Raw genomic sequence first — 22391 nt, forward strand, 5'->3', positions numbered from 1 at the left:
ACTCCCCGGTGTTCCTGTCAGTGTCTGCCTTGCCTTGTCCTGCCCTGATGTCCTAGTAAAGTATGTTTTTGAGTTACATCCTCGTTTCCGTGTTTCCTGTGTCCTCCCTGCTGTGTGCACCGTGACAAAATTACTTGTGTTTTGGTATTTTTACATGGTCTAATTTAATTAATTTCCCAGGCCTGGCTTCTGACTATCATCATATTCTGCCAAAGACAATCACCCAATCAAACAAAAAGTAATGCCTAATTGACATTGTCTGACATTGCATTAGTACATGTAATCATTTTTTATTTATTTTATTTATTGTCCAAAAGTATGCATTAATATATCAAACGGTTGAGATTTTGTTATAGTGTGTATATATGCCTCTATTAATGAGCTGTATATGATTTACTATAAAATGGTAAAAGAAAAAAATTGCAAATATTTGTAAAGTATTCACTGGAATATTAAAAAAATAAAATAAAAGCGTTAGCACATATTTATTTGAAACTCAGGCTTATGAAACATATGTTCCTATGACATTTTGTCAAAAATGCATTCTGCAGCAGTTTCAAAATGAAATGTCCTGTAGGTGGCGCTAAAAAGTGTGTTGAGTTTTTCGCCAAATCAAATTGGTGTGACTGTGACAATGTTTTATTACACTGGTCCATACAAATATTGTGTCAGTTCAGAAATCAAATGCCTGTGAGTGTTAAAGCTTTATCACGTTTGAAAAGTCATCTACATTGAAAATCTAACGTACCACCTACACTAAACCAATAGTATTACAGAGAAAAAATGAGATGAAAATGCATTTGCTGAAGCAGCCATGCTTGGTCCTGTTTTTACACGAGTTTGAGCTCTTGTCGAACTGTGTTTCACAGGACTCATATCCGTGCGTTGCACATCACAAGTGCAATTCTGTATCAGGTGTGCATCCGAGCAAGTTTACTACATCAGAAGATTCATACATATGGGTTGGTTATGTGATGCAAATGTAAAATGTATTAGTTTACAAATCATGCACTATCGTAAATTGTTTTAAGGTCATGGCATTGTATTGTGATAGGAACTGCACTTATTTGAGTGTTCATTTATTGATAATCTGCTCACTTAATCATAACTGGTCATTGGTGTTTTACTGCCTCCAGTGTTAATTTCAACTGGGATTTGCAGTGAATTGTACAATATACGTACATTTTTGGAGTTCTGCAAAAAGTGTTAGCAGAGCCCAATTTTACTGTTTTTTTTTTCTTTTGTCTTGTTTTTTTGTTGTTTATTTAATGCATAATTCATTTAGTGAATTTCTCGTATAACTAACTGTAGAGTTCTGTTCTAGGCTGTTACATTGATATAAAATGACTGATTAACATGCCACAACTAGAGCAGATATTTGATGAGGTTTTTGTCTGCTCTGTGCAATAGAAACGCTCATGGCATGAATCATGCATGGCTGTCCCTCTGCTTGCTAATGAATTAACTCCCTGCAGTCAGTCAAGCATGCTGACTCTCACACCGCCCGCTTCTTCTTCCAGCACAATCCCAAGGATGTACCGACAGATGTGTCAGTCTTAAATTTAAATGTGAGGAGAGTCGTCACTGTGTTTGTGACACTCGTGAGTGGGTTTCTTTTGATCAGTGGTCTGATGCAAGGAGCAATTGAATTAAGATGACTGAAAATTAGTATTCATGTATTTGAAATGCTTAGCTTCTAATCTGTAATTAAAATCAGAAACATAAAAATAAAATAGAAGCATGTTCATTGATGAGTGTCAAGACTGTAGCTAAGCCACAGTAAAGCAAGTAATAAAATAACCGACTTTGTAAGAGTTGTAACTTGTACATTTTACTAAAATAAATAAAATAAAATATATATGAGAAAAAATATCAACAAATTACGACTTACATTTCAGTCTGCTCCTCACATAAATCTATCATTTGCCTTTAGAGGGGCCTGAAAATGCAAACTTTTGAAAACGGGTTTCAAAACATCGTCTCCATGTTAAACTATAAAAGTCATCATGCATGCATATTGAGTGCTCAGTTTCTTTTTGTCATAGTGTTTTGCTTTTTTTCTCTTCTCACTTTTTTCAAAGTGACATCACCAACTACTGTCCTGAAATGTATAATGCAACATTTTTAGTCATTTTCACAGACGTGTGAATGAGAATTGTACGCAAAACTTTTAAAAAATACAAAAGAAAAACACTTTAGTATAGGGACCAATTCACTAATTCACTCACTATTGACTGGTTGCTTATTAGCATGCCTATTATTAACATATTGGCTGTTTATTAGTACTTACAAAGCACATATTCTGCATGAACATATTCTACATTCCTCCTACCCAATACCAAAACTTAACAACACACACACACATACATACATACACATACATATATATATATATACATACACACACACACACACACACATTTTTTGTTGTTTTTTTTCCAGAAAACAAGACTTCATATCTTAAGTTATTTTGCTTCTCATGTACATATATCTAGATCTAAGAAAGTGTAGATATTTGTAAAGCAAAATAAGACAAAATACTAAATATGAAAATAATTTTTGTAGTGTTTTCTATATGTTGTTTTTTTATGTAAATATACCCTTAGAAGGCTTGATATATTTCACAATACACTAGTAGTAGTGATTTTGTTGCATCTTCTATGGAAAGGATCTAATAATGCACCAAAATTATACTTTTTATTAATACACTGAAGCCAAAAATAAAATTACTTTTTTAGCTTATAAAAAATAAATAATAATAATAATATACTCTACTCTGTTGCCCAAATCCATATGCTATTTTTATTTGTCACATATATTATTTTAGTGTCAAAACAACTGAAAACATTAATTTAAAACAGCATAGCATAGAAAATAAAGAAAATCATTAGCTAAAACAGTGATGTTTAATTAGTGCTTTTCCAGTGGTAATAACAGATACAATTGTTGAGAGCGCATCTTGAACAGTATTAGGAGTTCAGTTACTGAGTTCAGTTACATTCACTTAATTACAAACTCTCTCATGACAATTTGTATTTTATATTTTGGTGAATTGGATGCTAATTTGTATGAATTTGTACGATCTCATTTGTTTGTTTCATACAATCTGCTTACACCCCATTTTGTGTAGGGGTAGACCTTAATGCATACTTTTTTAGCTAAAAATCTGACTTTATTATTATTATTATTAGTAGTAGTAGTAGTAGTATTCACATTGTACGAATTCATGCAAAATCAACACCTTGTAAAATTGTTATATTCTCCTGTGAGACAGGGTTGTAATTCCCCAAATTTAATTTACTGAAACGTTTCAGCTTTCAGCTAAATGCAGACATGCCATTTTCAAGAACTGACTCTTCAAAAGTTGGTATAGACTGCCAAAAGACAGCATATAGTGATGTATGAAAGCCAAGTCGAAATGACCAGTGAGAGGCCAGAAATGAGTTTTATTAGGTTTATTTTTTTCCCATAAGAGATCTGTGAGTGTTGTAATGTTGTGTTAAGCAGCTGCATTACTGGTAAACAACATGCACATCGAATCCATTCACAATCTTCATGTCTCCTGTGGTTGCAGACGGAATGACTCACTGTCTAATTTTTCGTCTTTATTGTCATCTCTCAATTGCTTTGCCACAAATCAACTGACGTTCCAACAAAACCAATGACTCATTGAGTCCATTTAAGAGGGAAGCTCTTCAACCACTTAGTAATAACTCAGTAATATCAAAGAAATGTGCCTGGTCAATATGAAGTCAGAATTGAAATTGATTTTATCATTATCAGTTACTTTCGGCTCTGCCTGATAATGAACCCTTCATCGATTTTTCTTGTTTTCAAAATTCAACTTTCTATTCCCACACCAAACACGCCATTAACGGACTCTCGAATTAATTATGCAGTACAGAGAGAAACGCACTAAACATTGCCATTCAGATTGCACATAAAGCATTCAACAAGGTTCATTTTATTGACAATGAAGGCATGCCTTGATTTGCTTTGAAAATGGTTATTTGATAAAAATTTCCAAATTTATTTATTTATTTATTTTTTGAAAAGGGAGAACTTTCGGATACAGACTCTCTAAAGGAACAACTGTATCTGATTCCTATGGACTTATGCACATTAGACAGAAGCTAGACAGAAGAAATTGTTCATACTTTACACAACCAATCGTGAGGTCCGCATATGACCCTAACAAACAGCATGGAGGAACGTTTGCCGTTTTTGGCTTTGGCTTCACACTCAGAAACACACCTGACAATCGGTCAGCTAGATTTAAAGCAAGCTTGAAATGTTTTGCTCAATGTGAATGGAATGTGTTTCACACTGGCAGAGTTTCTCTGACAGACATTGCAACCTGGGACTCTGTCTCACAAACTCAAAACATACAAACATGTGCTTCGCTTGGATTTCAGAACACAAAAAAACAATGAATGCACTTCAACTGAAGCGTAAATGTAAGCGATCAATCACAACAGCAATGACTGACCGCTCTCTGATTCAAGACGTCTTTTGAAATAGTCTACAAACACAACGAAGACACTTCACTCTAGCGACTTCTATCAAATCATCACTGCAGGGCTTGTTCCAGCAGTTTCAAAGGATTATAGTATTTTTTCTGAGGTTGAATTTTATAGCTTAATGGAAGTCCTATGGTCATTCACTAGTCTGTGAGGAAGTTGTTATTTCCAGACAAATGTCTCCTCTGTCATAACACTCAAATCTCACACTCGCGCCGCCTCGAGACCCTTCGTGTCAGGTTTGATGTCAATGATGTCAAGTGCTTTGGCTCTCTTGTGTCTCAAATTGTGTCATGACATGTCAGGTTGAAATGCATGTTTTTGTAAGCCGTTTCAGGACCTCGACAGAGGTGAAACCTGAAACTTGACTGTACTGCAGAGCAGGACTGGGAATGTGCAGATGCACACACACATAATCACAATGCCGGTATACATATTACAGTAAGCATGATTGCATTGCGTGTTTTGTTGTTAAATGTTCATTACATATATTCAGTATTAGCATTTAAAGTTTGATGGAGGTGTTCAACATTATGTTGACCCAACAGTAAACCAAACACAGCCACAAAATATGGAGAAAAAAATAAATAAATACAATAAAAAAGGCAGAATATGGACATAAAATACCGAAAATATACAGAGTTCTGGCATGAAACTCTAGTTAGAGCAGTCCGATAGGTCTAACTCAATCTGACCTAATGACATCATTATCACATGGCACAGCTGATTGGTTTTCTCCTGTATCAGTAGCCAATGAGCTCATTGCTAAATATTCAAATACCTGGCTTTTGTTTGCTGTAGCAGTTTGGCAGCGCACTTCAGAAACCCTCCACCTGCCCCAGCTCCACCTGTATAGATCTGCTACGAGGTGATTCATGTTATATGGGGTTACTCATATGTGCAGCAGCAGTATTTCCTACATGCAGCATGTTGTGGATGTATTGGCAGTAGCAAACCTCGGTATAGCAGCAGAGTAGCAGATCTATTCCCCCAAGACCAAATACATTACCATTGTCATGTACATTACCATACCAATCCCTCCGAGAGTTGTCATGACATAAACACAGTTTTGACACAGGAAAACTTTATGAATGAATGAATGAATGAAATAATATATTGTAAAAAACTGAGAAAAAAGTGAAATATTATGACAATTTAAAATAGCTGTGGGCATTTTAAAATGTAATTTAGTGCAGTGATCAAAGGTGAATTTTCAGCATCATTACTCCAGTCTTCAGTGTCACACAATCCTTCAGAAATCATTCTAATATGCTGATTTGCTGTTCAAGAAACATTTCTGATTATATCAATGTTGAAAACAGCTTCATATTTTGTGGAAACTAATACTTTTTTGTATTATATATGTCTTTGAACAGAAATTTCAAAAGAACAACATTTATGTAGAATAGAAACGTGTAACATAAATCTCTTTACTGTGGATTTTGATCAATTTAATGTGTCCTTTCTGAGTAAAGGTCTTTATTTCTTTTACTCATTCAAAAATACTGACCCTAAATGTTTGGACAGTTGTATAAAAACCACATTGTTCTTATACAAACTAGAAATGTTTTGTTGGCATCAGTCTACACTGTTCAATGAATCTATTCCATATGTTGTTCCTGTTCCGTTAGACAAGAGTGTCTGCTCTCTCTGAATGCATGGTGACATTTCAGCAGGATCTTCAGCGGAAGACTGAACTGTCTGAGAAATAGTCCCTGACATGTCATGACAGCATACATTCAGCACACATCACAAACCTGAAATGAGGTTTGACAAAGAAAAACACCAGCATAGGAAATGACACTCACCCTTACTGATGTGAGTTTGGTATCAACATCATGACATCATGAATCAGGTCAGATGGTGGCAACAAACAACATAGCATTTCAAATAGCATAGGAAAACAGAAGATTAACTATGTTGAACATTTTTTTTTTTTTGATTAGACTATTTTGAATGTAAATGTGCAAATGTAGTAATTGTCACAATACTAGGATTTCTAACTTTGTTACGATACCTTGAAAAAAATATTGAGATTCCACACAAATGTATACGGTTAATGTATACAATTTTAATATCATAAGTAAAAATAAATATATATATATATATTAGAAATAATGGTATTAATAATAACAATAACAATATTATTATTATTATCTCTAAGACATAAATATATTACTATTACAATGCAACTAGAATATATCTAAGGAACGAAACAAATTTTATTTATTTATTTATCAGTAGTACATTAAAGTAGTTTTGTCTTAATTACTTCACTTGCAAAATTAAACCCTTGAGGTTTTTTTTGGTGGAAAGCTACTGAGGGACCTTTATGTGTCTGTGATGGCAGGTTTGCAAATGCTTATCATTACAGATCTAGTGAAACGCTGCAATTATCTGTCTACAAAAAATATTGAAAATGATGTGACCAGAGCGGGATGAGTTACATTCAACAGCTCAATGTGCAGTTTCAGGGGTTTGTTCAAATCAGTAATACTGATGCTTGCTTTAGCCGGCACCATTAATAATGTATTCTTTATTTAATGTGTCATTAAGCAGACACTTTCTTATACAAAGCAACTTGCACTTACTACTAGACAGCGTCCCTGGGGCAACCTGGATCCCAGTATCGCTCCGGTCCATTAATCACATCTTCCAGGCCTTGAACACAACAAGCTTTGAGTTACTAGCCCAGATTTTTACCCACTAATCTAGTGCTGCCACAGTCTACATGATGCATTATATTCCTTGTTGCTTATATTTCTTACCCTTGCGACCAAAACATACTATATTCAAGTATGTGAATTCAAATGCTTCAAGCTGCGTTCGATTTCACGCATTATAAATCTGTGTGTCACACTATGAATTCATAACCCTTGTGAAAATGAAGTGCACTTTAGCATACTTTTAAAAAGAGTATGTATTAAGGAAAGATTATGCTTACTAAAATAATATACTTAAGTGTGAATTGAATGTAATGTTTGCAGACACTTATTTGCATGGAATTGCAACTAAATGTATTTACATGTAAATGTAAAAAGTATTTTTTAAATGTATTGCATGCTTGCAATGCCAAACATTCCCGTTTGTTTCTAGTCAATTATAAACATCGCATCACATCAGGAAATGGTCCACATTCAGTAGTTCAAGGTAATCGCAGCATGAAAGGGCACATTTTTATTCCTATAAAACACCGTCTGATCTAATCAGTGTAGTTTAATTAAAACACTCCTGCTGGTATTATGAACTGTGTTTCTCATCGTCATGTTTTAGTTTTCTTAGCTCTGCAGGACTAAAAGAGCTCCGTAATGAAATGCATTCATCTTCTGTATAGGAATGCAAAGAGGTCATTGCCACAGGTGATGGTCTTTGCATTAATGATATTGATATAATTTTATTCTTTTCATGAAAAATGTTATTGTGCTCACTTGCATCTGCTTGAATTTAGAGTTCTTGGTTACTCTTCTTTAATTGGATTCTTTCCTTGTGTTGCCGTCATCATTGATCCTTACGCTGGTCTGAGCAAGGTCAAATCTCTTATAGTTATACATGGACTTCATTTGGCAGTCACAAAGAAAGGTTGTCCAAGAGACATTAAATAAATATTGCCCAAGGCGATGGGCCAAAGCTGATCAAGGCCAATGCACTGTTTGCATTGATTAATTTGTCCACAGCTTGCCAAATTTTAACAATCTTCATGCTTTTTAACTGAATAAATGTCATTGCTTTTACAATGAACAGATAAATACTTTTTGAAATAATTAGTTTAAATAAAATCAAATGCATGCAAATAATTAATCATAAACTATGCCATGATTTATTGAGTGCAGAAATCTTTCCAGTTTCCTACTTGTTCCATTTATGTGTAATTAGCAAATATGCATCGCATTAAGTTGCTTAGTTTCATTAGTTTGTTAAAACACTGTAATATATTTTATATGCAAATACATAAATCTTAATTGTAAATCTAAGTATATGCAAAACAATGTGAGCACCTTGGGAAACAAGCAATAATATTTCTTTATTAAAGTGTTTTACCACCATTTGCCTGTAATACAGCTTCCAACCTTATTAAAATTGACTCATACAACTCCTGAATAGTCTCCAGCTGAATGTTGAAGGAGGGAATCTGCTCTTCACTCTTCTTTCCAAAACTGCCCACAGTAAATCTGGTGATTGTTGGGTGATGTTAAAGTTCATCTTGGTGCTGTCCAGGTTTTATTACCACGACTCCTCTTTTTCATAGTTTTGCTGCTCTTTCATAAATGTTGTAATTTTGAAGTTCTCTGTGGTTGGTTTTTGTGGAAGTGAATTTTGAGGTTCGCTGCCACTTTTGCTAGAGTAGTTCTGTGTTGTTTGGACACAATCCTTCTTAGTGATTGATGGTTCCTAACATTCACTTTCAGTTTTCGACTACATATCTTGTTCGCTGATGAAGTCTTGCCGTGCTTTGTGTTCACAATCAAAATCACAAAGACTGCTGTCCCTAAAATATCAGAAAATTGTGTTGTTAAGATTAGAGAAACCCCTGGTAAAGGGCTTTTTGGAAATCAGACAAGGCAGTCATTTTGTGGGTCGCTTACTTAAAGTGCCCCTATTATGGGTAATGAAAGGTTCATATTTGGTTTTTGGAGTCCCCAACAACAGGTTGACATTCATGCAAGGTAAAAAAAAACACATTCAATGTCTTATAATATGCATTCATTTTTACCTTACTTGCTCAACCACTCCCAAACAATTTGCGCAAAGATCAATTTTCCAAACCCCTCCTTTGCGTGACGCTAATCTGCGGTGATTGGTCTCAAGAGCTGCTTTGTGTACTAGGGAAACTGCTATTTTACCGCTCCAAAAGCGGAACCTAGTGACAAAGAATGAATTTGCATTTTCATTCAGAATGCGGAAAGACCAACAAATGGGTGGGCAATATGCTAATATTTCATGTTGATGTCAACACGAAACGGCTTGGGATTCGTTTAAAAAACGACTCATTTCAATGATTCAGAGTCTACTCTTTCTTTTGAGAGACAATAACTTTATACATGGTGCACTTTCAGATTTAAAACTTTGCAGGATGTTTTCATTCACTTGGAGCTCTGTTACACACTGCATGAAAGGTCATTTTCAAAAAATCCATAATAGGGGCAATAAACACTGCTGAATACAATGTATACTTCACTGATATACAAACTAGAGGAAATTGATGACGAAAGAAATAAAAAATATATAATAATGAATAAAAGATAATCGCAATTTTTTATTACAAAGTTATTTTATAAAAGAGCTATTTCCCCTATTTTTAATGCATTTTTTAAAATTATATTAAAACAATTAATTTAGATGATACTATATTAAGCACATAGGTTACTTTTTTCAGTGCAGGAATAGCTGAGAAACCACCCTCAACACCCAAATATAGTAGCATGTTCAAACAACAACTGCTTTGCTGCCTTCACAACAGCCTGGCAACCGCTCCCATCCCCTGTGTAGTGCTATTGATAAATGCGGTGCAAGTGTGAGTGTGTGTGTTTGGATGGAGAGTGATGCCGCTCCATGCGTATATCCTGTCAGAGGAAGCACATAGTTTCGCTGTGGCCCCTCCGGGCACCATATGGCCCTCTTTCCTTCTGAACAGGAGAAGGCGGTGCGTCTGCTGGAAGTCTGTTGTTTCCAGCTCCTGGCAGAGATCGAGCAGATTTGTCTTGATTTCACTGATACAGATCACAAAAAGATGCTATCCACTGAAGAAATTCACTGACAATATATCATGTGTAAATCTGCGCAGTTGTGCTGATGTTATCATATTATTTCTAATATATGATATTTGCAGCAGCACAGTGGGTAGAGCACATACTGGCGTTGCATAAGAGATGTTCTTTTAATGGCATTAAAGTTTTTAATCCCACTTTATCGCGTCTCAATCCATTCCCACACGACTGCAGTCCATCAGTTAACTTCTTGTGAAGACAAAAGCTGTGTGTTTGACTGGAGGAAGCATTATAATTGATTATGGCCTCGTATTTTAGCCAGAAGCAATGGTTTGCAGTTAAAGTATGGCTTTAGGAACAATTATCAACCCAAACTGGGTCAAATCAAACCAACTAACAGTCTCAGAACAGTTTTCAGAGAGTTTTAGTATACATGGTTCTATGAAGAAGCTCTAACAAGTTCTTTATAATGGAAAAAAAATGTTTATTTTAAGAACTGCTCATTGAAAAATTATTTGGAAACCAAAAAAGTGGTTGGCCTGTGGCAACCGTGAAAAAAAACAAAAAAAAAACAATCTTTAAATGTTTTTAAGATCACTGGATCCTGTCATTGGAACAGTTGCATAAACCTATTCAAAAGGTTACAAAGTCTGTGACTAGAAGCTCAGCAGACAATTTATGCTGCTGTTGTTTCAAAATTTGTTAAGCATTTATTATGTGACCAGCTTTTCTGAATGAACAAACAGAGCAAATGAATTTTACTCTGCTGGACAAATGCTTCCGTTACTTCACAGTCAGCTCATTTATTCCTTTCACTACAACTACTGTGCTGTAACTTGTGGTTTGTTTGGTAGACTTTCACATAAAGAAATAAAGTATGTGGATTTTTCTGATGACAGATGAAAAAAATAAATAAATGAAATAACTTGTCAAACACAAGATATTCAACACTGGAAAACATGAGTGTATTTTAACTGCTGATAGGTTAACTGCATGTTCCCATACTATATAAAGGAAAAAAAAAAAAAAAAAACTGGACATGTCATGTAATTTAACTGTAAAATTCTGTTAATTGTACAGTTTTTTTTTTTAAGAAGTAAAAATTAACAAATCAACATATCATTCAAAAACTAGAAACTAACATTCCCATAATTCCCTGCATGACATTCCACTTTTGAAAGTAATCATGTTTATTTTATTGTTGATTTGTAAAAATGCAGCCAGTTACATAACTAGGAAATGTATACAAATTCACAAATGACAAAACTGTTAAAATACTCATGAACATGAATCTAAGAGTGAAAGATGCATATCTGAGACACGGTGTTGTGAGAGATAAGCGTCAGCGGATCGGTGAACGAGGACTGAACTGGTAATACGTGTCCTGTAAGTCACTTTGGATAAGTCGGTGTCAGGGAAATACAGAAGAACAAAGTTGTACTTTGTAAATGAGGTGCAGTTGCTCTGGGTTTCTCGTAAGCAGTTGCAATGGACAGTCCACCGGCCTGTACGTGAATGGACTGAAAAAGAGGTCTAGACTGGAGCTGGTTTCCCAGCTCTACGCACCGGATTAGAAATCTTAATGTGTGTATGATTATGACCTGCTTTCCTCTCCAACATGGTAGCTCTGCCCCACGAGATGCTGAGATGTGTAATCACTTGGCCAACTGCTTCATTAATGGGATTTTGCTGCTTTGCGACGAAAGTCAATGTACTTTGCAGATAAAGCTACTGTTTATCCTTTTAATGTGTCACTTTAAATACATTAGGCCTTTTTGGCCGCCTGCCCTTGTAATCCTTCATGAATAGTGGCAAGACAAACCATTTATAACTTCAGCCATAAACATCAGTGGCATTGTTTTCCATAATGATGCTAATTTTCTTGTAGGGAGGGAGTTTTTTGTGTTGGGCCCAGGCTAAATTGTATTATCGCTGAATAGGATTGCATTAAAAGTGTAATGCAAGTAGTGGAGGTTTATGACTGCGTGATAATAGGATGTAAAATACAGGTCACCTTGGTGACAGAGGAGAGTGCGCACAGCATAAGAGAGCAGTGTAAAGATGGTTGCTTATAATCTTTCGTTCTTTATTTTTTTTAAATTAGGGATGGGGTGGGGGTGTAATTCATTTTCTACCGTTCATGATCATTTCACAAGTTTCAAAATATTTTTTTTGATACTTAATAACAATGTTGTTTGAATAAAAAAAAGCCATACTTCACCTTTCGGTAGCAAGCATTTTGGTCAGTCAAAACACTCTGCACCAATTTCCCCAACTTCCAACCAACTCAAAATGGGTGATGAAAATAATTCAGTCCACAGCCTAATTCATATGGAAAGATATGCTCTCCTACAGCATCATTAATAATGAAGACTTTCAGAACACGATCCACACAGTCAGCTATAATGATTATTATTATTTTTTTTATCATATTGGTTACCTAAATTGTGAAGAAAATAAAATAAATTATAGGTATTATAGTTATTATATACTAGGCTAGAATACACCTATATATGATATTTGTAAGGAAAAGAGTTAGAATTATCTAAATGTTTTTGGATTTTTGCAAGATTTTGTAATGCATTTGCAAGAGTAGTAATTCTCATACTAAATCTGCACATATCGAGGGGTGAGAACCAGAAGGGCGAAAGTGACATTTCACCAACTTTACAGGAGAGCCAAAACAAATTTTTTTACCATAGTTTGATCTGACTTTGTGTACTGATTTCAAATGTTTATAATACAAATTTGTACACTCATGTATGACACTACTTTTGGCAGTAGAAAGAGGTCATTAAGATATTTCATTTGATATGTATAGTGTATAGTGATTAGTGAAGAAGGAGTTCCCTATCAAGGGAACTTCGAACTGCGTCCTCTACACTCAAAAAAATGAAACACGGCATTTGTTGGTCCAAAGAATGTAATTATGTTTAAATTAATTAATTCAATTTCGTTTGTGCATTAAAATTAAAAGAGTTGTGTTGAGAGAATTAAAATAAGTAATTCTTCAAATTTACACAGCTCAGTTAATTAAAATGAATGCAACAGAGTTGTGTTGCTTCTGCAGTACCGCATATCGGTCAGTAGGTGGAGTAAAATCTGCACATGCGCAGTTGGAAAACACCACAAGAAGGAACGAAGCACATAACGATCACTCTTCAGCTCATTTAGATCGGCGCCATTTTATGAGAATCAAACAAGGAGAATTACACTGCAAAACGTCAACGTGTTTTCCTCTATGTGAACAGACAGGTGAGATTTTCACTTTTTATGCATTTATATTGAGACTATGACAACATTTGAAAACATTTGAATCATTACTCACTTGTAATACCGTGTTGTGTATAGTATTGTCACGAAGTTGCCATATGCCTCGTGTTTTCTTTCACATTATAGTTAGATACATTTTTGTTTTATGCATTTATGTGAAATTTTATACTTGTTGAACTTTTATATACATTACATCACCCAAAATAAATGTAAATGACATTAAATTGCTAGTAAGGAATGGTTACTCCATTTTAATCAATTGTTTTGTGCTTGTACAGCAGTTATCCCCTTCTAATGTCAGTTTTAATAATTAATAATCTTAAAAGGTGGTGTTGGCACATTATTTAATATCTCGCATAACACATTTTAACTTAAGTTTAGTAGTTTGCAGCTGTTCATATTTTGTTATTATTCTTTGGTGACTCCCATTCTTTTTCTCCCTTACAGAGTTTTGAAACGTGAAGGCCTGTAGAGTCCTGTATGTGGCTGTGCAGAGATTGTGGATCGTCTCAGGCCTCCAGATCAAAGCTTTTAAAGCACTTCAGGTTGGTACATGGACATTATGGCCGTAAACACAAATATCCATGTGCATATTCTAACTGTCCATGCACTTTTAAAACCTGGAATGCACTGCGGTCCCACTTATCCAGATCACATGGCAGTGAGCAGCTACCTCAAAATTCTAGTCAAACTACACTGATAAATTGTCATGTTTGTGCTGTTACTGACATTCCTTCAGTAAATGATTATTTTCTCCATATAAATAATCACTTGCGCAGTCATGAGACAGTTAGTTGTATGTTTAAGGGCTGCTCATTTAAAACAAACGTGTATGGTACATTCAAATCACACAAGAGCCGAAAGCATTATCAGTTTTCAGTAACAGATTTTAAAGAAGGAATCGTGAAAACACAAGAGGTTAGTGAAACATCTAATGACCCTACTTCAAATGAAGAAACTGAAACATCTTTGTTAGAAGACGATTCCTCTTCTACTGATACAGAAGAGATTTCAGAGAACCTGCCAAAGTTGGTAGAGCTTAAATTTGCTTCCTTGCTGTTAAAACTGGAAAATCACTACCATGTTCCAGGCTCAGCTGTAGATGAGTTGTGTGGGGACTTGCATTATTTGCTGAGTGATGCTTCTCTCCCTTTGTCTCACAGAATCATTGTAGACACTTTACAAAGGCACAGAATTGACAATGATGCAGTACTAATCAAAGACCTGGTTACATCTTTAAGTACAGCAAACCCTTTACTCTCTGCTATAAAGCATGGTGGTCCACTAGCTTCTGCATTTAAGCGCAAACAATATTACAGGGAAAATTTTAAAATTGTAGACCCTGTAGAGCATGTTCTTGAAGCCAAGGGAAACAGAACTTTTCAGTATGTTCCAATACTGGAGTCTTTGCAGAATCTGCTGTGCCAGAATGACTTGCTTGACAAAATGGTTGAAAGTCACAATTCTCAACAGTTAAGAGATGCTCAAGAGTTTAGGTCAATTCAGGATGGTTTGTATTTTAAAGCAAATGATTTCTTTTCAGAGGAGCTGAGGATATCTGTGTGCTTATACGTTGATGACTTTGAAATTTGCAACCCTCTTGGGACATCAAGGAAAAAGCACAAGTTGTGTGCAGTCTACTGGATTTTGGGTAATGTACCATCAGTGTTTCAGTCAACATTGTCTTCAATTTTTCTTGCAGTTTTATGCAAAACAGAAGATGTGAAAGCATACGGATTTGAGAAAATCTTGCGACCCCTTTTGCAAGATCTCCAAACTTTGGAACAGCAAGGTGTGTATGTCCAACAACTGGGAACATTCCTTAAAGGAACAGTACAATGTGTTGTGGCTGATAATCTTGCCGCACATTCCATGGCTGGATTCATTGAGAACTTTTCAGGCGAGTACTGTTGTCGGTTTTGTACAGCTTCTCGTGCAAATTCTCAGACCACTGAAGTGAAGGACGGTAAATTCAAACTTCGGACTGCAGAAGAGCACCAAGAACACGTAAAACTTGCTACAGAGAAAGAGGTAAATGTCATGGGTGTAAAAAAACCATGTGTTTTAAGTGAAAACCTTAGCTACTTTAATGTTACAACAGGCTATCCTCCTGATTTGGCTCATGATCTTTTTGAAGGCATAGTACCAGTTGAGCTAGCAGAGTGCTTTGCTGTACTTATTTCAAAGAAGATTTTATCTCTTGATGGGCTCAATGAACTCATCCATAATTTTCCATACAAGTGGGGTGATAAAACAAATCGACCTCAGTTGGTGCCACGGACATTTGCAAGCAGAAGATCAGTTGGTGGCAATGCACATGAAAATTGGTGTCTTTTAAGATTACTGCCATTAATTATTGGGCATTTGGTACCTGCAGATGAACCTGTGTGGCATTTGATTTTAGACTTGAAGGATATTGTTGAACTGGTTGTTTCTTCAGCTCATACAGATGAGACCATTGCATTTTTGCAATGCAAGATCTCTGAACACCGTCAGAAATATCAGGAGCTGTTCCCTCTTAAACAGCTGCTTCCAAAGCATCACTTCCTGGAACACTATCCAGAAATGATTCGCTGCTTTGGTCCTTTAATTTTTCTTTGGACATTGCGTTTCGAAGCAAAGCATAGCTACTTTAAAAATGTAGTTAGGCACACAAATTGCTTCAAGAACATTACCCTGACTTTGGCAAGTAAACACCAACTGATGCTTGGGTATAACCACCACATACCCAGCCCTGAAAAAAATACCTTAGAGGTCACACGTGTATCTGCTGTTACTGTTGAGGTCATGAAAGAGAACGTTGTACATTGCCTTAAATCTAGGTATCCTGGTATGACCACTGTCAGTGTTGCACAAAATGTCTCTTGTGATGGCATTATGTACCGAAATGGCATGATAATTGCCCACGGATCTCTTTGTGGCCTTCCAGAATTTGCAGAAATTTCTCAGATTTGTATAGTCGAAGACAAACTGGCTTTCATAGCCAAAAAAATGTGCGCATGGTATCAAGAACACTTCAGGGCCTTTGAACTGGTACCATCTCAAGAATTTTGCTTGATTTCATACTCTGACTTGAAAGACCCATACCCTCTTGCTGACTATATGGTTGCAGGAGTCCGAATGATTACTCTAAAAAGACACATACTTATAGATGAGGAGTAACAACCACCAATGAAGTCCTGTGTGACATTGTGGTGTATTAATCTGTTTCAGCACTATGCTGTCATACCTGGTACTATATGTAATACTCCTTTTGCACTATTAAAAAAAAGCACAAATGAAAATTATTAATGAAATTTGACTTTTAAAACTTTATACAAAGATAAGACTGTCACTGCAACACTATGAGCTTATGCATAACAACCTACACTCTGAAAGGGGTAGTTAACCCAAAATGAAAATTTCCTGTTAATTTACTCCCCCACAGGTCATCCAAAATGTAGGTGACTTTTTTTCTACAGTAGAGAATTAAAGAATATTTTTTAGCTGAATCCTTGGTGATTCATGTAGTGGTGGTGAATGGTGAAAGTTTTTTTTTTTTTTAGATTAAACATACAAACGAGTCCAAATCAATATCCATGGCTCCTGATGACACACTGAGGTCTTGTGAAGCGAAACAATTGGTCCGTGTAAAGAAATTGAACATTATATACAATATTATTCACTTTAATCCACAGCTTCGTCAAACAGATTTGTTTTACACGGATTGATTCACTTCACAAGACCTCGGTGTGTCATCAGGAGCCATGGCTATTGATTTGGACTCGTTTGTATGTGTTTATTTTTAATAAAAAACCTGTCACCATTAACTGCCATTATATGAAACACCAAGGACCACAGATTCAGCTAAAAATCTTCTTTAATGTTCTACTGAGGAAAAAAAGTCACATACATCTTGGATGACCTGTGGGTGAGTAAATTTACAGGAAATTTTCAGTTCACCCTTTTTGGGTGAACTATTAAAGCGATCATTTACTCACCCTTTATTTGTTCCAAACCTTTATGACTTTCTTTCTTTCTTTACGTTGAACTCAAAAGAACATATTTTGAAGAAAGCTGAAAAACTGTAACCATTGACTTCCATAATATTTGTTTTTCATACTATGGAAGGCAGTGGTTACACGTATTCAGCTTTCATTAAAATCTTTTCTTTTGTGTTCAGTAGAAGAAAGAAACTCATAAAGGTTTGGAACCACTTAAGGGTGAGCACATTTTCATTTCTGGGTGAACTATCCCTTTAACCTAATGGTTGACCCTACTAAAAAATTGTGTGGAAACCTGTTGCCTTAAACCACTTACCTTTTTACAGAATGTGAACTGCCGTAGTTGAATTAATATGGAACTACATAGAACCAGGTTCAACAAAGGCCATTTGGTTTTACCTTGTGTAAAAACTTAAGTGGTTTAAGGCAATGAGTTTCCATGTCGTTTTATAGTAAAGTCAACTATTGGATTAAGAGTGTAGATTTTAAAGCATAAGATCATGTTGCACAGCTATAGTCTTATCTTTGTATGAAGTTGCAAAAATCAAATTTCATTTAATATTTTTTATTTCTGTTTTATTGTAATTACTTAAAATTGGTCTGCTGACATTCTAGTAATATTCATCCCCTTCTCTCTTCCAGACAAGTTTGACACAATGACAACCTCAGCCAAACTCCTAGTAATCTTAGGAGAAAATAATTGTGAAAGGTTAAATCTCCCAACTGGTATACCAGACTCATTGAATGACCTTAAAAAAGAAATCCAAACACAACTTGGTGTTTTAGAAGATTTTCGACTTCAGCTCAAAGATCTGGATTTTAATGAATTTGTCAACCTCAGTTCAACTTCAGACTTACAAGACAGAGCTACAATCAAAATAATTTTTTTGCCGACATCTCCAAGTACCTCTTCTTCATCTGTGCCAAAACACAACGAGACCTCTTCAGTATCTTCCTGTGATACAGACATAATTTCATCCTCACCGTCATCTGTACTGTCGACTCCAGAACCTGCATCCTCTGTCAGAAGTCAAGCTTGGCCCGATACTTTCTCAATACCACAGTTTAGTTTTGATGCAGAAATACAACTGCAAAAAGCTCAACTTGCTTATCAAACTGATGGTACATTGCTGAGTCCCAATTCCAAGCTAAAGTCTGACATTTTGGATGCTTTAGCCTCAGAAATAATAAAGTTCAAGGCATACCCTTCAGGTGCAGATCTTGATGATGTAGCTGCGGCTTTGATACAGAAGCATCCTTGCCTAAAAGAAAAGGGCTCTGTGAGTGGCTACTATGGCTGGAAAATTAGTTTAAAATATAAGATGGCAAACTACAGAACAAAATTGAGAAACATAGGATGTTCTGAGCTAAACATCAATTCCCATAAGCGAAAAGGATCCATTGGAAGTCCTAACCAAGTGAAGAAACCGAGAAAAGCTGAGGTAAATTACTGTCCAGATTACCCAATGGGTGAAACAAAAGAAACTCTTGAAAATCAAAGGATTACACTACTATCGGAGGTGACTAAAAGAAACAACGAGCAGGTTATCAAGGGGCTGATGGACAGAACATTTGCTCTACGGAGGCACGAGGTGGTAGAACACTCCCCTTTCATTGCTGAATTCAAGAACAGATGGCCAGCACTCTTTACTGAGCGAGAGGTATGTCTTTAATGTCATGTCAGCTGATTAATTGCTTGGATGTTGTTATAATTCTAAACTATGATTTGAAGTACTTTAGATGTAATTCAGGTTTGTTCATTTATAGTAAATGTATATTATCTGTGAGTGCTGGTAAAGGAAGTGTATGATGATGTCCTGTCAAAAATTTATCAGCGCCCTGATTTGTCTCTCTCTCTCTTTTGTTTTGTTTGAAAATTGTATCAGGTATCTGCGGAATTCAGCAGGATTACAACAATTCCCTTGGTGTCCAAATTCATGGGTCAGCTTGATCATTTCTCCTCTCAGCTCCTCAAAAATTTCAAAAAGAAAGGAGGAGTAGCTGCACAGAAGATCACAGACATCCTGTCAGTTTTGGAACAGGTATGTTCTATAAATTCATCATCAATTCTCCTAATTCATAAGAGGCCAAACTAATATTTTATCCAAATATAATTATTTTGTTATTTTTAACTCCTCATTCAATATTTTTTATACTAAAATTATGGATTAAAAGTTAAAGGTGAATTTTCATTCCTGAAGCTCCAAATATCATGATTTTTTTCCTTTTGAAGCATCACTTTCTGCCTCTGTTATACATTAATAGAGTTATTTTTGCAACTACAATTAGAACAGCTCAGATGTTCAAGATAATTGTGTATCCCATGCAGTGCTTCTGATTTGGGACCACTTGACTTTCGTAAAATAAAGCAGTGGGATAATTTGTGTAGTGCTACTTAAATTTAAGATGTACAGCAAAAAGTACTAATTCTCATTTCATTTTGATTAGAGCATCACCATTGAAAAAAAGCGTGAATGCATCCTGAAAGCCTTAGTGGTCTACCTAAATGAAGATCCTTCAAACCTAGTGAAGGAGTACATGGTAAGCTATTTACATTTTTTTTTTTGTTTTTTTTTTAAAGAAACTTTTCATATTTTTCTCTAAAACCAGTTCCTATTTTTACCTATTTTTATTGGTAATTGTTTTATTTTGTACTTAATATTTGTACTTGTCTTTTATTATTTTTAGGACACTGAACATGATGTAGCCCAAATTTTGATGAGCAAAACCACTCTCGGAATCTATGCCATCAAACATGAAGGGGCAGATGTTGCAGACCCATACGAAGATGTTGGTGTCATCATCGAAGGCATCCAAGTACTTGAAAACTTGGACAATGTAGCTAATGCTTGTTCCATGATGGTTGGTCTAATCTATGCATTAAACTTGGCTTACCCCCAGGATCTGAGATATACTTTTGAAATGTTTCAAAAGATTTTCATGGAACTCGATGCCACCAAGCTGTCAAACAAAGTCCAGGTCTTAAAAAATAAACTCCTTTCATAGGCACTGTAACTTGAAACGAGGGTTAAGAGGCAGGACCTGTTTTGTCCATAATGTTGCACTGGCTGTTGTAGCACTTTTTTTTCACTGCTAACCAGGTGATATCTTTAATAATATTTATTTCATCTTTACTTTTGATTTCAGATGTTAATCTTCAATTGATTAACTGCAATGTTGTTTACTGCTTTTTTCCAAGTTTCAATAAGGTATAGTTTACTAAAGAAGACTATTTTTTTTCCCCAAGTATATTTTTGAAAATCATTTAATTTAAAGACAGTATTCTTGTATTTTACTTTTTATTGGTAATATTATTTTTGTTACATCTTGTAAAGAATTTTTTTTTTTGAAAAGTGAAGACAGTATTTAGATTTTGTAAACGTTCTTGTCTGAAAAAATGTAAAACATTGTAAAAATATTATTTTGCTTTCAAATGTCAATCATCCTTTGAATAACAGGTGTTTTTAGCTGATTTCTCAAGTTGGTGTACTTTATACCATTAAAGAAGGCTGATAATTTTTTCCAAGTATAAAAAGCATTTTTGTCAATCCTTTCGTTTAAAGGCTGCATGCTTTTATTTTACTTTATACTTTTATTAGTATTATAATAGTATTTTGTTAATACAGCATGTAGATTTTGAAAAACATTTTATTGTTGGAAAAACAATAGAAAGTGTTAATTGTAAAACATTGTAAAAATGTTATCTAATAACCAATGAATCTGAAACCTTATTCCTATCTCATTTTTAACATAACAATATTAATTTTAGAGTAATTGAACTTAATTAACTAAACAGATTAATACAAAATAACAAATGTTACATTGATTGAACTAAACAAAATTAAATTAACTTTATGTAATTAACTTAAGTTCACTGAAATAAATATTCTTTCTTAAAGGCAACTTAACTCAGTTACGTGGAACCTGTTGACATAAAAAAGTTAAGTAATGCCAATGTATCATTTTTTTGAGTGTAGAGGTCGCTATGGGGAACTCCATCTACGTGACCCGTGTCTGAAGCATATATACAACAACACCAAATATTGGCCGGCGACAGCCTATGACGTCACTCCCGGTGCGCCACAGTATAAAGGGGCGCCGGGAGAAAGCATCATCCTCTTCTTCGTCTTCAATGACTGCTTTGTTTGAAGCGTGTATTCACGAGGTAAGAACGGTTTCTTCTAAATATAATAATGGCGAGCACTAGCAAGGCGTTTAAGAGGTGTGTGCATCCGTGTCCGCGTTATCTGACACCTGATGATTCACACGATCTTTGCGTCTTTTGTTTGGGTGAAGAGCACGCACGCGATGTTCTCGAGGGAGCGGTATGCGTGCACTGTGAGCGGTTTTCCATGAAAACGCTCCGCTCTCGTTTGTCTCTCTTTTTGAGGAAGGAGGGACAGCCATCTGCTCCCCGGGGTTCAGGACCCTCTGCTGCTGAGGCACGGAGGAAAATGAGCTCATGGGGCTCGCAGGTGAGTCTCGCTGGTGAGTTAGAGAAGGGGCTTTCCTTCTCACGCTCATCAGTCGCGGACGAGGGCGAGCTGCTGGAGGAGGATGACGCGATTTCACTGGCGCCATCTGACTCAACAGCTAGTGCTCTGCTGGGCGCTGCCCAGGAAGAGCAGGAGATGTCTGAGGGTGAAGAAGTCGAGACTGAGCCCTCTCAATCCTCCTGCCCTGCGTATGAGGAGCTGTTGGAGGTTATGGAACGCGCCTCGGCAAGGCTTGACTTGCCGTGGAAGCGGGCCAGAGTGGTGGCGCCGCGGGGTCGTCTCGATGAGCGTTATCTCTCTGGCCATAACCCCCCAGCCCAAGTGAACCTTCCTTTCCTTCCTGACCTTCATACGGAGGTTGAGAAGGAATGGAAAAAGCCGTTTTCCTCTCGTATTGTTAGATTTCAGCATACC

At 35.8% G+C, this 22391-nt stretch overlaps 2 protein-coding genes across 10 annotated transcripts in view; both read left to right on the forward strand.

The window, feature by feature from the left end:
• The window catches only part of LOC306870996 (astrotactin-2-like), a gene marked incomplete at its 5' end in the record, with an annotated part of 500403 nt that overhangs the window by 54497 nt on the left and 423515 nt on the right, over window positions 1-22391 (forward strand).
• On the forward strand, window positions 13354-21027 carry LOC306871826 (sterile alpha motif domain-containing protein 3-like). Of its 9 annotated transcripts, XM_079420004.1 has the most exons (9): window positions 13398-13480; window positions 13946-14043; window positions 15042-15123; window positions 15201-15290; window positions 15426-15529; window positions 18124-19142; window positions 19368-19523; window positions 19930-20022; window positions 20170-21011. In XM_079420004.1, the coding sequence occupies exons 6-9, from the start codon at window positions 18138-18140 to the stop codon at window positions 20485-20487; spliced, it is 1572 nt and encodes a 523-aa protein (XP_079276130.1). In that variant the 5' UTR covers window positions 13398-13480; window positions 13946-14043; window positions 15042-15123; window positions 15201-15290; window positions 15426-15529; window positions 18124-18137; the 3' UTR covers window positions 20488-21011. The 9 variants fall into 9 exon arrangements, with proteins under 9 accessions (XP_079276127.1, XP_079276131.1, XP_079276128.1 ...); XM_079420002.1 differs by having other exon boundaries at window positions 13365-13480; window positions 15042-15290; window positions 20170-21027; XM_079420006.1 differs by having other exon boundaries at window positions 13371-13480; window positions 15042-15290; window positions 15446-15529.

Source organism: Barbus barbus, assembly GCF_936440315.1.
Source record: "Barbus barbus genome assembly, chromosome: 6".
NCBI lineage: Eukaryota > Metazoa > Chordata > Actinopteri > Cypriniformes > Cyprinidae > Barbus > Barbus barbus.

Excerpts from the sequence above, each read along its gene's own strand:
- LOC306871826 (XM_079420000.1), top strand. The coding sequence starts at position 15,075 with ATGACTTTGAAATTTGCAACCCTCTTGGGACATCAAGGAAAAAGCACA. Across the intron at positions 15,291-18,123 it reads CCAAACTTTGGAACAGCAAG|ACAAGTTTGACACAATGACA; the intron begins GTGTGTATGTCC and ends TCTCTCTTCCAG. Across the intron at positions 20,023-20,169 it reads ACCTAGTGAAGGAGTACATG|GACACTGAACATGATGTAGC; the intron begins GTAAGCTATTTA and ends TATTATTTTTAG.